Below are 15,138 nucleotides of genomic sequence, written 5' to 3'. Positions count from 1 at the left end.
GAGTCCATCTCGTCACTACCACGTGCTTAGGGTAGCTTATTCCTTGATGGTCAGACATGGGGCTCCACCCCAGCTCTGGGCTGTCCATTTCTGGAGCTCACTCAGCTTGTCTTTCACCAGCAGGAACTGATGACGTAAACAGACTTTCAGGTTCTTAATGCCTGAACTTTCACTGTGGTGTATGGAGTGCACCATGGCACAGAATTTCCTTGTCTTTATTCTTTCACTGACTTTCTCATTCTTACTTCTGCTTGGACAGTCTCCTGTGGCTGTGTCCTCCAGCTCACCACCCCTGACAGCACGGCCAGTGCAGTAGACCATCCGCCCAGTGCATCTGCACCTTGTCCTTCTTCACCCTCCTTCACGCCTTAGTTGAGGGTTTAGGGAAATAAGCAGGGAAAAAAAATCAGTTGCTAAACACTGAGCAAAAGAAACATACTTTAAGTCTTTTGAAACTATAATCTATGTTACTTTTATACTTAAAATTGATGTAAATATGAGATTGTGGTTAGCTTACTAAATCGAGGAACAAACCTTTTGTTTTCCTATCTGGTTTGTTTTCAAGGATCATATAATGGATTTAATAGAAACCTTGCTATTTGGATACTGCTATATAGTGTGAATACAGGAAAGATCACTATGATATTTGTGTTTACTTGCCTTTTATGACTTTATTTTGCAGAATGTATTTGATTCTGATCTAGTTATACATAAGCTGGCCTCCTTCCATGGACTTTTACAAGTTAATTTACTTCAGATTTATGTTACACTACAGTAAAATGAATTTCTAATTCTTTTATGATGATTTTAGTCCCGTGATAAATCCATGTCATTGTTTAATTTACTGAGAAAACACTGGACTCTGGAAAACCGGTTGACCACTGCTGGTTCTTGCTGCTTATGAGCTGTGTCACTCTGAGCAAGTCACTGGCTTCTCTGAGGCTGTGCCCTTACTCAGCACACATGGCTGCTACCATTTATCAGCCCATGCCCCAGGATTACTGTGGCCCCCCCCTTTTTTTTTTCCTTCTATAAAATGAAGACATTAGACCAAGTTATATCCAGTTTCTAAAATTCTGTTCTTCTACACAAGTCTTTATTTAGATGTCTTTTTAAGGAACTGTTTAAAAACTTCTTATGCATATTTTATTCTTTAAAAAGAAAATAAACTCAGTATTTTAATATGTCCCATTGAGATCATTAGACCCTCAGTGAGGATGGCAAATCCATTAGGCTGAATGTAGACATCAGCACTTGCCTTTAGTGCCAATTTGCAGTTCATAGGTTAGTGGGTAAGTCATTGATGGACAGATACACTTCACTACTTAGAGTTTTTTATATAGTGAAACTAAGAAGACATTGTGACAGGCTGGTTTTTTTTAAGGTTGCAGTTCTCTTTGTTGGTCAAGTTGTGGACAATATCCAGTTCAAGCTGCGTATAGAGGAGCCCCTGCCACATCTCTGATGGGGTGTATCCTGAAGTTGGCTTCCCAGATGCCTCTTGAGAACACTGCAGTTCAGCAAATGGTTTTTATGTTTCTTTCAAACCTGGCCTTATCTCATGACTGTAAAGGAATAATTCAGAAAGTAAGTACTTAATCTCTCCTTTGTATCTTTTTTTTTATGTTATGTTAATCACCATACATTACATCATTAGTTTTTGATGTAGTGTTCCATGATTCATTGTTTGCATATAACACCCAGTGCTCCATGCAGAACGTGCCCTCTTTAATACCCATCACCAGGCTAACCCATCCCCCCACCCCCCTCCCCTCTAGAACCCTCAGTTTGTTTCTCAGAGTCCATAGTCTCTCATGGTTTGTCTCCCCCTCCGATTTCCGCCCCCTTCATTCTTCCCCTACTGCTATCTTCTTCTTTTTTCCTTCGTATCTTTTTTTTAAAAAAGATTTATTTATTTATTTTAGAGAGAGAGTGGGCGTGACAGTGAGGGGAGGAGCAGAAAGAGAGGGAGAGAATCTCAAGCAGACTCCCCACAGAGGTTGGAGCCTGACGTGGGGCTTGATCTCACGACCCTGAGATCACAACCTGAGCTAAAATCAAGAGTCAGACTCTTAACTGACTGAGCCACCCAGGCATCCCCTTCATATTTTGAAAAAAACAGTAAAATAATCCTTCTAATTGAGAAAATGTATGAAAAATCTAGAACTCAATTTCTAGGATTAAATTATTATGATTTCAAGACATTGTATTTTAAAAGATTGTAAAAGGATTCAGAAGGTTTACTTTGTTTAAAGCCAGTTAATAGGTGACACATGAAAAGTGACAAGCTAGAGTATGATCATTCCATTTCCTTTTCGTTTATCTTCTTAGCTTCTGGATTATATTTTATCTTTCTCAAAAATGAGGAGTTTAGAAAGACAGCTGTCTTACATTTATTTGAGATCATAAAAGTAATGTATTGGTCTTTATGTAGACCAAATTGAGCAGTAACAATTTCCGTTCAATTTACATTGTCAAAATGGTGTGTGAAATCACAACCACTTCTCCTCACTTAGACCTAACTTCTTTATGACATAATAGGTGATGTTATCCGTCCTCTGGGACTCCGTTGCCAAAACCTGACTTCTTATCACTGCTTTTAACCTAGGGTACTTTACAAGGGATTGAATGAGTTAAACAAATTCTAATACACATGTTCAGTGAGATTATATTTAGATATGTATGAACAGAATCCCTAATTTGGAAGATCCTTTAAGATGTGAATATGATCACATTATCTATTATTTACTAGTACATAGTAGTTTGTTTCTGTTTCTTTTACATGGAAGCCAAGACAAATTATGAAAGTTGACAGCATTCCTAAGAATTTAGTCTCCTTTTCCTTTACTGTGTCAGCTCCCCACCCCCCGTCCACCCCAAAAAACCCCACTCTGACTGCAGTCTCCAAATAAATAGCAGTTATGACTAAGGAATGATCTTTTCAGCGGTTGTTGGAGCTAACTCAGGCTGGCTCATGAGTGTCATTGCTGTTTTTCAGGAATTTTGTGACCCAATTGACATCACATTGCTATCTTGAAATCAGTCATGGCGGGAGTGCTCACACTGTGTAAGTTGGCAAAAGGTGCAAATCAGGAGCCCACCACTCCCACCGGAAGCAGCTGCTTATTTGCTGGCACAGGCTGGATATATATGTGAAGTTGTGCCCAGCTGGCTGTGTGTGGTGCCATTTGCACATGTGTGGGAGCACAGACAGGGGTAGGGCTTCCTGCCCCCTCCCTGTAGAGCACGTGGGTAAAGTAGAATAGGAACTCCCAAATGACTGCTAATCTCGGGTCTGACATGTGACTTTAAGCTGGAGACCTTCTCTCCTTAAGCTTCATTTGTAAACTTCTCAGGTTGAACAACATGATCTTCAAGGTGTCTTCCACTCTCAGGCTATGTTACTGTACTCAAGCATATTTTGATATATATTCCATTGGACTCTGTTTCAGGTGCGGTCAATCAAGTTGTTTTTCCTCTGCTCTAATTAGGCAACCCCTGAGCCTTCCCCTGCTGCTTTGTTATAATGAGTCCTGGGCACCACAGTTATACCTCTCCATTACTCATCTATAGGCGTTAGAAAATGTAGCCAGTAGTGTTGTACAGCTGAGATTCTAAAATGTCTGGTTTCTCTCCACCATGTCTAGTATAGGAAATTGTCTGAAAGCATCTTTAGCTCTAGCAAAAAGAAGGAATGCCCATAGCATATTTATAATTTAAGGCACTGCCATATATTTTATCCCTAGTGTCAACTCCAAATCTCCAATATCATGGCAGACTCTAGCTGAACAGGAAAGGCAAGGGATACATAAATCTAAAAAGCATTAATTTGGACTGAGCGATGAGAAGTAGCTGTGAGTGATGGCAAGTACGTGCAAAGTGGGCATGTAGTTTTACAGTTTACTTGTTGTTGGGTTATGTTGCTAATATTTCTGTAGCTCATTTCATTTTTGTTTTTTTATTTTTTAAGTTTTTATTTAAATTCCAGTTAATTAACATATACAAGGTAATACTAGTTTCAGGTGTACAGTATAGTGATTTAGCACGTCCATATCATTTCATTTTTAGACTCAGAGTCCTATATAAAAGTGTTCAATTTACCTTATAGATTCAAGCCAACATCTTGACTTCGGTGCAGGAGAACCCAAGAACTGGGTCTGAATAGATTATTAAGCAGGAGAGAGATGAGAGATATTCTGGACATTTATGAAAGTTCAGTGATCATATTTCTGTACCCTGATCAAAATATCTATCTGATATTTTTGGTATTCATGTCTAAGTTTCCTAGAATGGCATGTAGCCGTGAGAAATTATCTGTGAAGATAAGCGGTTAGGGTAAAGTAAATATAAGATGTACACATAGATTTTTTTAGTTTTAAGAACGCTTAGATTCAGATCTCTTCAGTACTACTAGAGTTGTTAACTGGTATCCAAGACTGATTTGGGTTTTGTTTCTTTTTCCTCCCCATAGGATAGCTTTTAATGAGTAGCAAAATTGCCAGAAGGCAGACAGAAAGAGAAAACTCAGGAGGCCTGAAATAATCCCCAAATTGAATTATCATCCTAAATAATTAAGAGTTGACTATATGTATTTACTTTATCCATCATCAGGAAAGAATTAGTAAGAATTAAAATTTGAGCACTATTTTGTTCTCCTTAACTTATTCACTTATACCTGGAAACAATATAGATGGAATATTTGGAAGGTAGGTGTTAGGAGGAAGGAGAAATTAAAGTTGTGGGAAAGAAGAGCAGAATTCTAGCTAATTGGTCTCCAAGGGACAAGGAAAATAATGAAGAGACTCAGGAAGAAAATAATATTCTCTCTATTTACCCACAGAGTAACTTCTTACAGAACTTTCTATCTCTAACGTTGCCAAAAGGAGGAAATAAGCATCTCAGTAATCTGACCATTCTTTGGTTGAAGTTACTCCTGAATATATCATTTGGAGAAGACGGGCAACAAATGATCCTGAGGCTAGATGGCTGTTTAGACTTGCTTACAGAGATGAGCAAATATAAGCATAAGAGCAGCCCTTATATACCACTTCTTATCTTTCATAACATCTGCTTCAGTCCTGCCAATAAGCCCAAGATCCTGGCTAACGGTGAGTATTCACATTATACACCACACACACATACACAGGCATCTGTTTATACATGTGGTCATTCCTCAAGTGTTCCATTCAGATTACAACACAAAATTGTTTTATAAATAATTTGCCAGCTATTTATTAAGCATCACTGTGTTCAAGGCACTGTGGGAGGGTAGAGGCTGTTGGAATTAATCAGGTGTGATCCTGTCCTCAGATGGTGAAGCAGACGTGGCTCCAGCCTCCAGGCTGCCAGGAGTCTTCCTGGGGTTAACAGGTCTTGCCACTGGTGGTTACACTGGATCCAGGAGGTGGCAGGGAGCAGGAGCGTGGAGTGGGTGCTCCTGGCCTCACCCTGACTGCTCCCATCTCTCTCCCCCTTGCTCCTCTAGGTCTCTGAGCAGATTCTGTCTCAGTGAAGCCTTTCCAGACCCACCTGTCAACATGATAGTCCCCACATCCTTCTTCCTGCTTCCTCTCCCTCCCGCTCATTCAGTATCTCCTCCGCCTGTTTTATTTTTCTCCATAGCATTATCAACAGTTGAGATACTATACATTTTCAGCATGTATCTGTTTATTCCTAGTCTGCCCACACTAGAACATTAGCTCTTATGAGGTCTCTTTTCTTCATGTTTATCTGTAGCATCTGGAATTGTGCCTGTCACTAGTGAGCACTTCGGTGAGTATTCAGCTCTCTGATTGAGAGCTCCTGAGCAGGCAGGAGAATTCAGAACCCAAGACCAAATGGTGAAATTAGCCTTACAGAGACCTCATTCTCTGAGATGTAGGACAGATGGAGGCGAGGATTCAGAAAAAAATTTGAAGCAGAAGGAGGGAAATGGAAAGCTCTGTTTCTGCAACCATGTGCTGTTTCTGTGAGGAGAGTGTTAATAGGGAGGGAATTTTATAAGGTTACATTGCATTGTTTTGGGGGAAAAAGAGGTGGGCTTCTAGACCTCCACACACCTGGTTTTAGATGCCAACCCTTATGTGCTCACTCGAGCATCACCTGGGGCAGCTTCCCCGGGTCCAGTTTCTACATCTGTAAAATAATCCTTCCTTTCTCAGTTTTGGTAGAAATCAGTTTATAAACACACATAAAGTGTCTAGTACCATTTATGGTACTAGAGATTAATTCTGTTTTCCATTCATGTTTTTTACTTCTTTCTTAGCGGTGTTTTTCTATGACACATGGAGTTTTCTAAGTGAGTGGCAATGATTCTGCATGCTTTCTGCTGTGTATGCAGTGGTGATTCTCTTTTTCTGATAATTATGGAATTGTTGGAAATAACAGGGAGAGATTGTAGAAGCTCGGTCAGCTTTTAACTTTGTGAAACGAACTGTGGATCTGAGCTCCGCTTTTCTGTAGCTCCTCCACTGACGCTGTGCAGGCTGCCATGGGGTGCGCCCCGTCCTCGCTTGGGTAAAGTGAGGCTAATGATAGGCCCTACCCCACAGGGCAGCGAGATAGCATATGTGAGGTATCTGTCCCCAGGCCTGTCACCTGTTAGTTACTCATTTTTCTCAGAAGAAGTTCTTCTTTGGGACTACTCAATGCAATTTTATTATTGAGAGATTTGGAGAAAGGATGGGCTTTAGGGATTTCAAGGAGAAGTCTACATTTTCCCTCTGGATTTATTTTTAGCATATCTTTCTAACAGCCATGCTCTCTCTCTTCTTCCGTAGCTTAAAGCAGTTGGACAAACTTCTGGTAAGAAGGAGCTTCCTCAGCCCCAGAGACGTGAGATCAGGGGCCTCCAAGGCAGGGATAGGAGGCAGCAACTGTGCAGTTTCTCTATGGACCTTTGAGGGCATGTCATGGGCACTGCCTCCCATTTCCACTTGGAGATCCACAGGGAGGGCTTAGCAGAGTCAGCTGGCTTAAAAATCTACCAGATAAGACTGCAAAAACTCTGATCATGAGTGCCCAAACCTCTGGTTTTGATGGTCAGAAATGGAATGGGTTGTGGGGCTTGACCTTACTGTTAAAAATAGAGCTAGAGTATTCATTGTTTCTGGTAATTTCAGGCAAGAACTCCTCTGAAAACAACAAAATTATGCTAGATAAAATATATCAAAATTCACCTTAAAAATAATCAAAGAACTGAAAGGATAGTGGGAAACTCCCAGGCCAATTTTGATTGAAAGTTTGTGCCTAGAGCGACACAAAATATATATATATATATATATATATATATATATATATATGAACTATGTATATTTTTTTGTTTCAAGGACATTTGCCAACACTGTATGCTTGGCTTTTGTTCAGGCATGCCAAGGAGTCAGGGAACAACAGTCAAGAGTGTCCAAGATGAGGAGTTTATGGGCCGTCTTGTTTGTATTAAGGTGGAACTCCGAAGAGCTAACCTCTTAGGAAAAGGATGAATCAAAATTAAATTGGTTCCCCAACCCCTATCCAGGTGATTATAAAGAAAAGAAAAACAAGTGTGAGAATGGGCACCACAGACTGCTCCTCACAGCTCTGTATCCCAGAGATGTATAGCCTGAGTGGCCTGTGACCTTGGTTTGAGCTGAACCTCGATGGACAGTGCCTCTGGGTGCTTAGCAGAGGCACTATGCCGCTCTGATGGATGGAGGACAAGTACATACTGGGCCTCAGAGAACCTCCACAGTTTTTCAAAAGTATTAACCAGGGTGTGGTTAAATGTGACCAAACACAGCAGGAACCCTGGCAACATGAGTCAGAACCAGCAGGGGAAATATACCAACTCATCTGCCTTAGGCTTCAGGTATTGGAATTATAAAACACAGACTTAAAGATAAATTTATTTATGCCCTATTTAGATAAATAAGTGACAAGCCTGGAAATGTTTGCAGAAGATAGGAAAGTGAAAAATTAAAAGATCTGAAATAATAACAAATTCTATAAATATATATGTACCTAACATGGGAGCACAAGATGGGAGACTTTTGCTGAAAAAACTCTTGTATCTGTAGCCAGTCTGTGGTTGCAGTTTCATCATTATTTGACAAATGAAATTGCATCCCAATCGGCTCTTTTCCCAATGTATTGTCATTAAATCTAATTTGTAATAGACTGTTAAAACTATTTCTCACCTTTATGCAAAATATAGTCATAAAACAAACCTCTTTCAGCTTTCCCATTAATTCAGCTCTGGTTTGTTGGATTTGTTGATATTCGTGGTGTAAATACTCAGTATACCTGATTTCAGGCTAGCAATATGACATCCCTAAATTTGTAATTAACTCAATTACATTAAGAAGAAAGGTAGTATTTAAAACTCATCATTTCCTACTTACTAGCTACATTTTACTGTTATCTATTCTCTTGAAGTTATTTATAGGTGTATGTGGATGCTCACTTCATACCTATTAAACTTTTAAAAATATTGTAATTTAAATTCAATTAATTAACATATAATGTATTATTTATTTCAGGGGTACAGGTCTGTGATTCATCAGTCTCATATAATACCCAGTGCTCATTACAACACATACCCTCTCCAGTGTCCATCACCCAGTTACCTCATCTCCCACCCCTCTCCCCTCCAGCAACCCTCAGTTTATTTTCTATGATTAAGAATCTCTTACAGTTTGTCTCCCTCTCTGGTTTTGTCTTGTTTCATTTTTTCCCTCCCTTCCTCTATGATCCTCTGCCTTGTTTCTTAAATTCCACATATCAGTGAGATCACATGATAATTGTCCTTCTCTGATTGATTGACTTATTTCACTTAGCATAATAACCTCTAGTTCCATTCACGTCGTTGCAAGTGCCAAGATTTCATTTTTGATGGCTGCATAATATTCCATTACACACACACACACACACACACACACACACACACACACACACACACACACACACCTTCTTTATCCTTTCATTTGTTGATGGATAGCCTATTAGTAAAACTTAAAAATGTTTAATGTGCCTTTTTTGCTATACATGCTATATTACACAATGTTTTTTTTTTTTTAAATTGATCCAGTTGCATCATCATTAGGGGCCACATTAATTGATCTATATATGTACTTTATTAAAAATGCTTAAGAAGGGTGCCTGGGTGGGTCAGCAGTTAAGCATCTGCCTTCGGCCTAGGTCATGATTCCAGGGTCGTGGGATCGAGCCCCGTATCGGGCTACCCACGCAGTGGGGAGTCTGCTTCTCCCTCTGCCCCTGGCCCTGCTGTGCTCTCTCTCACTCTTACTCTGCACTTCTCTCTCAAATAAATAAAATCTTAAAAAAAAATGCTTAAGAGATAGTAACTAGTCAAGGGAGTTATTATAAACTTATTTAGATTATGGGTTATATGTTCTGAGTGTTTAGTACACTATACAAAAATATCATTTGATGATGCTCAGAGAAACACATGGGAACCACCCTTTCATTTCATGATGTGCCCTAAGAGTACCAGCTGCCACCTACAACTTCACATAACAAATTTCATCAGATAACTATTTATGTAGGCTCATTATGGGAAAGTTAGGGTACAGGAAAAGCAAGGGAAAACTAGGGAATGCAGAGGAGGTGGTAAGGAGTAGGGGCTAGTTGTCAGGAAAGTTCAACACCGTGTGTACCTTCCGCCCTGTCCCTCCACTCTACAGAAGTTACTTTATGGAGCAGCTTTTTTTTCCCTGTAAAAGATTTAAAATTCCTTAAAATTTCTTTAAAAACTAAATAGAATTACTGAAACAGCATTTTTGTTGCTTTAATTATGGAATCTTTTGTCTAGCTGGTGTTTATTGAGCCCCTAAAATAAACTGGCACTGTGGTTGGAATATTCATTATGAGCAGACACACACTTTGCCCTCAACCAGGTTACAGTGTAATTAGATGCATCCAGTGGAATGGGGAGTGGTTATACATACAGAGAGTTCCCATACCAACCCTTAAGAATGCTACATGTTTTTAAACACACATTTTAGAGGAAAAATAATTTGATACAATTTAATGATATATAAAAATAAATAATAAGATAGGTTCATATATTGGTCTGAAACACCCTGACAGTTTACTTGGGACTGGACTTCTTTGCATCTTTACTTAAAATGAGTAGACTGCTACAGATAATTTGTAAGGCTTGATTTCATACTCTGGCAAGCTTTGCAAAAAGGGAACATATCTCATGTATTGATGTGCCTTTAAATCACTTTTTCCTCTGACATACACATACTCAAAAACATTTCTCCAAAATGTTTAGTCCTGTTTTAAAAGGCTTATTACCTAATTTCGTATTTCTTGATTATTGTTTTATGTAGTAACCCATGCTGTTGATGTTCTTATAATAGTCTTTATAATTTATCATAAGAGCAAACCTGTTTTCCTGCACACCAAAATGTGAGCTATAATTGAACAGCTCATTTATACAACTCTTTGTGTAATTACTTACTTCTGCACTATTGTTTAAATGAATGTGCCATTGTTGAATTAGGGCCAAAAAAGTTAGGCTGCCACGTGACTATTCTATGCCTGTCGTGAAAATAGTTTGTTTTGAGGGTGTCCTCCCACACATGGTATACAAGACTGTTTCTGCTCTAGTCTGGTGATACCAACTTTGTATGTATTCTGATGGGGAAAAAAGGGAGTCTCTGACTAGTCCACGATCAGAATATATTGTAATGTCTGGGACTGAACTTTTTTTTCTAATGTGTTTATTATTAGAAAAAGTCATTGGTGTGTTAGCTGCCTGTCTGGAAAGCCAGAGTCAGAATGCTCAGAGGATCGGAGCAGCTGCGCTTTGGGCTCTGATTCACAATTATCAAAAGGTCAGTTTTTAAAGTCCTTTTTATAGCCAGGGGCAAACACCAAGGCTCCGAGGCTGCAGCCAGGGGCGCTGGAGGACTATCAGCAAGAGAGAAAAAAATGAACTCAAAGACATTGTTGCCTTGTGCATTTTTATAGTTAGTGAGCCATCACTTGAAATCTTTTTCATTTAGTCAACAGGATGTCTCATTTCAGAAGGGTGTCTCTTTTGGGTGAATTTTCCCTGTCAATATAAATTGATTTGGCATATTGGTTTAATGTTAGTATAGATCGTTTCTGCTAAAAGATGTATTAAGGAAAAATGCATCCTGAAATAAAACCAGATGATGAAGTTTTATCCAACTGTGTGATTCCTCTTTGTCTAGCATGTGCCGTTACTGAGTTTCGAGAAAACCTGGTTCTTGTAAGGCTGCAGCCCAGGGCCAGCCCTGAGGGAGCGATCAGCAGGTGCCCACTTGCACTTGCTCTCTCTGGCCTTTGGGCTTCTCTTTCATTGCAGACATCTCATTCCTGAGAGAAGTGCCCTTGTATATCTAGCAATTAAATAGTGGCCAAGTGCCAGCCGGTGTTAGGATGCACACCATCCTCAAGGGGTGCTCTAGGCCGTCTGTCCCTTGTGTGCTGCTCCACCCCCCGGCCGGCAGCCATGTGCACGAGGCCAGAGGCAGTGCAGTCGCTTCACCGTGTACCCCTAGGGCTTAGCACAGGAGCTGACACTTTGCAGTTACTTATTAGTGAATATCTGTTGACCCCCCGGTTCTGTTTGATATACTTCATCTGAAATCTGGGGTTTGAGGGAATGTGAAATATGGAAACCAAGACTGAGTCTTCCTTTAAGACTTGATATTAGGGGAGAAGGGGCCAAGGAAAGGGCAGGGAAAGAAGCACATGGAACTACAGAGAAAGAAGCGAGTTAGGGAGGAAAGGATGTGGCTGACGGCAGAGTGTGATATGCCCATTCCTAATTCCCTGGATCCATCATTACACTTGGTAACGTTCTGCTAGTGCTGGGGTCAGCAGTGGCAGCGTAAATACTGGAGTACCTGATCCGTAGCCTATGGGAGTAAATCTAATTAATGGATTGCTCTATGTTATCTGCAGGCAAAAACAACTTTGAAAAATCCATCAATAAAAAGAAGAGTGGATGAAGCATATTCCTTAGCAAAGAAAAGTAAGTTTTATTATGGAAGAGATTACACTTAAACTTGGAAGCTATTAAGTGAATTCTCTGATTAATGAATTGTTCGGATAGTTCACAACAAGATGACAGTTTTCTACATTGATGTTTGAGAAGCTTTTTTATTGAAGCATTATAAAAATGTGCTGATATCTGGTCCATGCTTTTCATTATGTCACCTTTTTAAATAATAAATTGTTTTGATAGATGAAGGTTTGAGATATAATTTCTTAAAACATGTCTTTGATCTTTCTCCAGTTCATTTTCTTTTTCGTGCACTAAACTTCCTTTGCCAGTGGCTACCGCCGTGCTGTAATGTGTTCTGAGGTGATAAGAACTGGGCCCAATTAGAATTGACCTTGAACAGAAAACTTTGATCTAACATCAGGGAGTTGAATTACAGTCTTCCGAGAATAGATCGAGTTGCCCTTCTCTCCTCTCAGCCCTGTGATGTGACCATGATAGGAGGCTGGGTTTTCTTTTCACAGTTCATTTTTCATTTCAAGTGACACCGGTTTTCAGTGAGCACTTTTATGCTAAGGAGCTGTACTGTGTCTTTCTTGTACTAAGTCTGTTGGTTATTAATTTGTGCTTTCATAGTCTGATTTTTTATAAGTGGTTTGTGGATTTTTCTGGTTTCTCACTGTGACCATGAGTTCCTAGAGGTAGTTATGTTAGAATTTGTGCATTCGGAGGAATGATATAGTAGCATAGAAAGCAAGGCATTCATTTGGGGTTATAGGTAATGGCAGCCATTATGGAGGCTGCCATTACCTGTTTATACATTTTGGCTAAACAATAAATAAAAAATAAATATGAATTCTGTCTGTTCTTAAGTACAGTACTAAATTTAATAAACTTACTCTTCCATACTCTTATTTTTCTCTCAGCTTTCTCAAACTCAGAAGAAACCCCTCTAAATGCCTATTACTTGAAATGTCTTGAAAACCTCGTTCAGCTTCTTAACTCTTCCTGAGCCATGTGAGATTCTCCTCCCTGAAACCGATGGCCGCCGGACAGGTGAGCCAACCTTGAAGCAAGCTCTGTGTGGCAGCTGTTACCTGGAGACATACTAAATCTCTGCAAGGTGTGTGCCCTTCCTGCCTGACGAGAAATAAAACTGGGGCATCTCAGCTTTATCCCTCCATACCAGCTCTCTATGAGTAAGAGCAGCTGATAAGATGATGGACAAAAGGCATAGAAAGTTTTGGGAACATGAATATTTTTACCTTTTTCTATGTAATTTGCTTTGTAAAAATCATATTTAACAATTATTTAATAAAATATTTTTAAAAACTGAAAATCGACTAATAATTGCTGCTTGCAGATTTTTATCAGTCTCATGAGTATAAATTTTAGTAATTGGAAGAAGACAGGGTGTTCTGATTCTCTTTTTTTCCTTGATTTCTTACATGGAATTTGGCTCTTGTCAGTACAAATCCTTATTTCTCAAACCTTTATATACACGTTGGTAAAGAGATATTTTATATATAAATGTCTATAATTTTGTCAGTGCTTCTTTATGCAACTTTTAGTGATATTAACTGATTTCCATATGATTTGGAAACCTGTTATGTTTTATTATTTTCACCTTTCAACTTCTAAAATACTGTGTAATAAAGAAGGAAGTATAATAAATAAAGAATACTGAGTTTACGATCAGGTAGGCCTGGGTTCAAATTCTAGCTCAGCCCAAAACATCACGAAGAATAAGACAAAAAGATCTAGCAAGAAAAGTTCTGTCAAGTATTCATGATGTAATAACGCTTTATGACATTAGTTTTGAACTGAGAACTTAGACCAGTATCATTCAAGTACTGATCAAGTACAGCAGTTTTCGTAGCACTTTTGAAAGAAAGAAAATTGTGTCTAAGAAAGAAACACATTGCTATACACACTCATTATTTACACATAACACAGCTGTACACACTCATTTAGGGAAAATTTTCTAATTGAATTATGGTTAACAAAAAAAACAACATTTTTAAAATGCTTTAGCAAATGCTATCATCACTAAAACAAGCCGGGTGATTTTATTTAAGCTAGAGGCATGAGGACAGAATAGATGTTAAATATTGAAATAGAAGCAGATAAATTTGTGGTGTCTGAAAATTATTGGTTAGAGATCTTAACAATAGATCTAGGAAGTTCAGAATTTCCTGGGCCACCTAAGCTAATTCAAAGAAATAGACTTGCTAACACTCTGAAAAATTCACCAATTCTGAGAGCAGGAATCAGGAATTATTTCTACCTTTTCTCCTGGTTTCTTATATTCTGTGCCATTTTCTTGGTATTACTTTATAAGTTCTCACTGATGAATAACGGCGTGGATTTCTTTGTAACTTGCATTTAAATAGCTCTTTCTATGTCGTAAGCACTATTCTCAGAAGGTTTATTATTTAGCCTGTGGCTGCCTGTCTGTCTGTGCTGTGCTGCCTCTTTTCTTTTCTCGTTGGAGTTCCTGTCTTGTATTTGGATCTTATAGATAACTACCATTTTTTTCTACAAAATGAGATCTCTCCAGGGAAGTGATCTTTTCCTTTATGGTTCATTGATTAATTGACATATCAGGGTATCCTTTGCCTCCTATCTTTGAAATCAGGAAGAGTTGTAACTGATTATTTTCCCTAGCAGTTCCAGGGGGTACTGTGGGGGGCTTTGTAGCACAGTAGCTTGAACCACTTGGGGATGTGACCTGCTGACACCCAGAAGGACTTCCACCCTTGGAAACAGAGCTACCGGCTTCGGGAGAAGTTGCATTATCTCCTGATGGTGTCCAGGGACTCGAGCCTCAGAGGCATATAGTGTTCCTGGTCCTGGACGGCAGCCCTTCCCGTCTGCATCTGTTCAGATTCTGTCCCGCCAACTGGGGGGACACTGGTAAGCAGACGATTCCTGAGGTCACCAGCGCACAATTTCAGCAGCTGCTGTGACGCTAACTTGGGGACCCACCAGTATCAGAATCCCCTAGGATATTTGTTGAAATGCAGATTCCTGGACCCACTGAAATGGAATCTTAGGCCTGTGTTTGGGAGAATCGTCAGTGAGCTCCCCAGGTGACTTTTACTTTTTCCACAATTTGAGAACCAATAATTAATCCCCCTGATTTTACAGAAAACTGC

General features: G+C 39.4%; 1 protein-coding gene across 13 annotated transcripts in view; it reads left to right on the top strand.

Annotated features, from left to right (window-relative positions):
- Positions 1-13,302, top strand: part of RTTN (rotatin) — a 164,776-nt gene extending 151,474 nt beyond the window's left edge. For 12 of the 13 annotated variants that reach the window (XM_027577527.2, XM_027577524.2, XM_027577522.2 and 9 more), the window contains 5 exons: positions 1,385-1,587; positions 4,841-5,108; positions 10,738-10,841; positions 11,941-12,010; positions 12,907-13,302. In XM_027577527.2, the coding sequence (XP_027433328.2) occupies positions 1,385-1,587; positions 4,841-5,108; positions 10,738-10,841; positions 11,941-12,010; positions 12,907-12,992 (731 nt within the window). In that variant the 3' untranslated portion in view covers positions 12,993-13,302. Of the gene's footprint in view, positions 1-1,384; positions 1,588-4,840; positions 5,109-6,779; positions 7,253-10,737; positions 10,842-11,940; positions 12,011-12,906 lie in introns of those variants that run through there. The other variant, XM_027577526.2, reaches the window with a different exon arrangement.
- Positions 13,303-15,138: the final 1,836 nt, after the last annotated feature.

This window comes from Zalophus californianus, chromosome 14 (assembly GCF_009762305.2).
Source record: "Zalophus californianus isolate mZalCal1 chromosome 14, mZalCal1.pri.v2, whole genome shotgun sequence".
In the NCBI taxonomy this organism is placed as follows: Eukaryota; Metazoa; Chordata; class Mammalia; order Carnivora; family Otariidae; genus Zalophus; species Zalophus californianus.
This window is presented reverse-complemented; position numbering and strand designations above follow the sequence as displayed.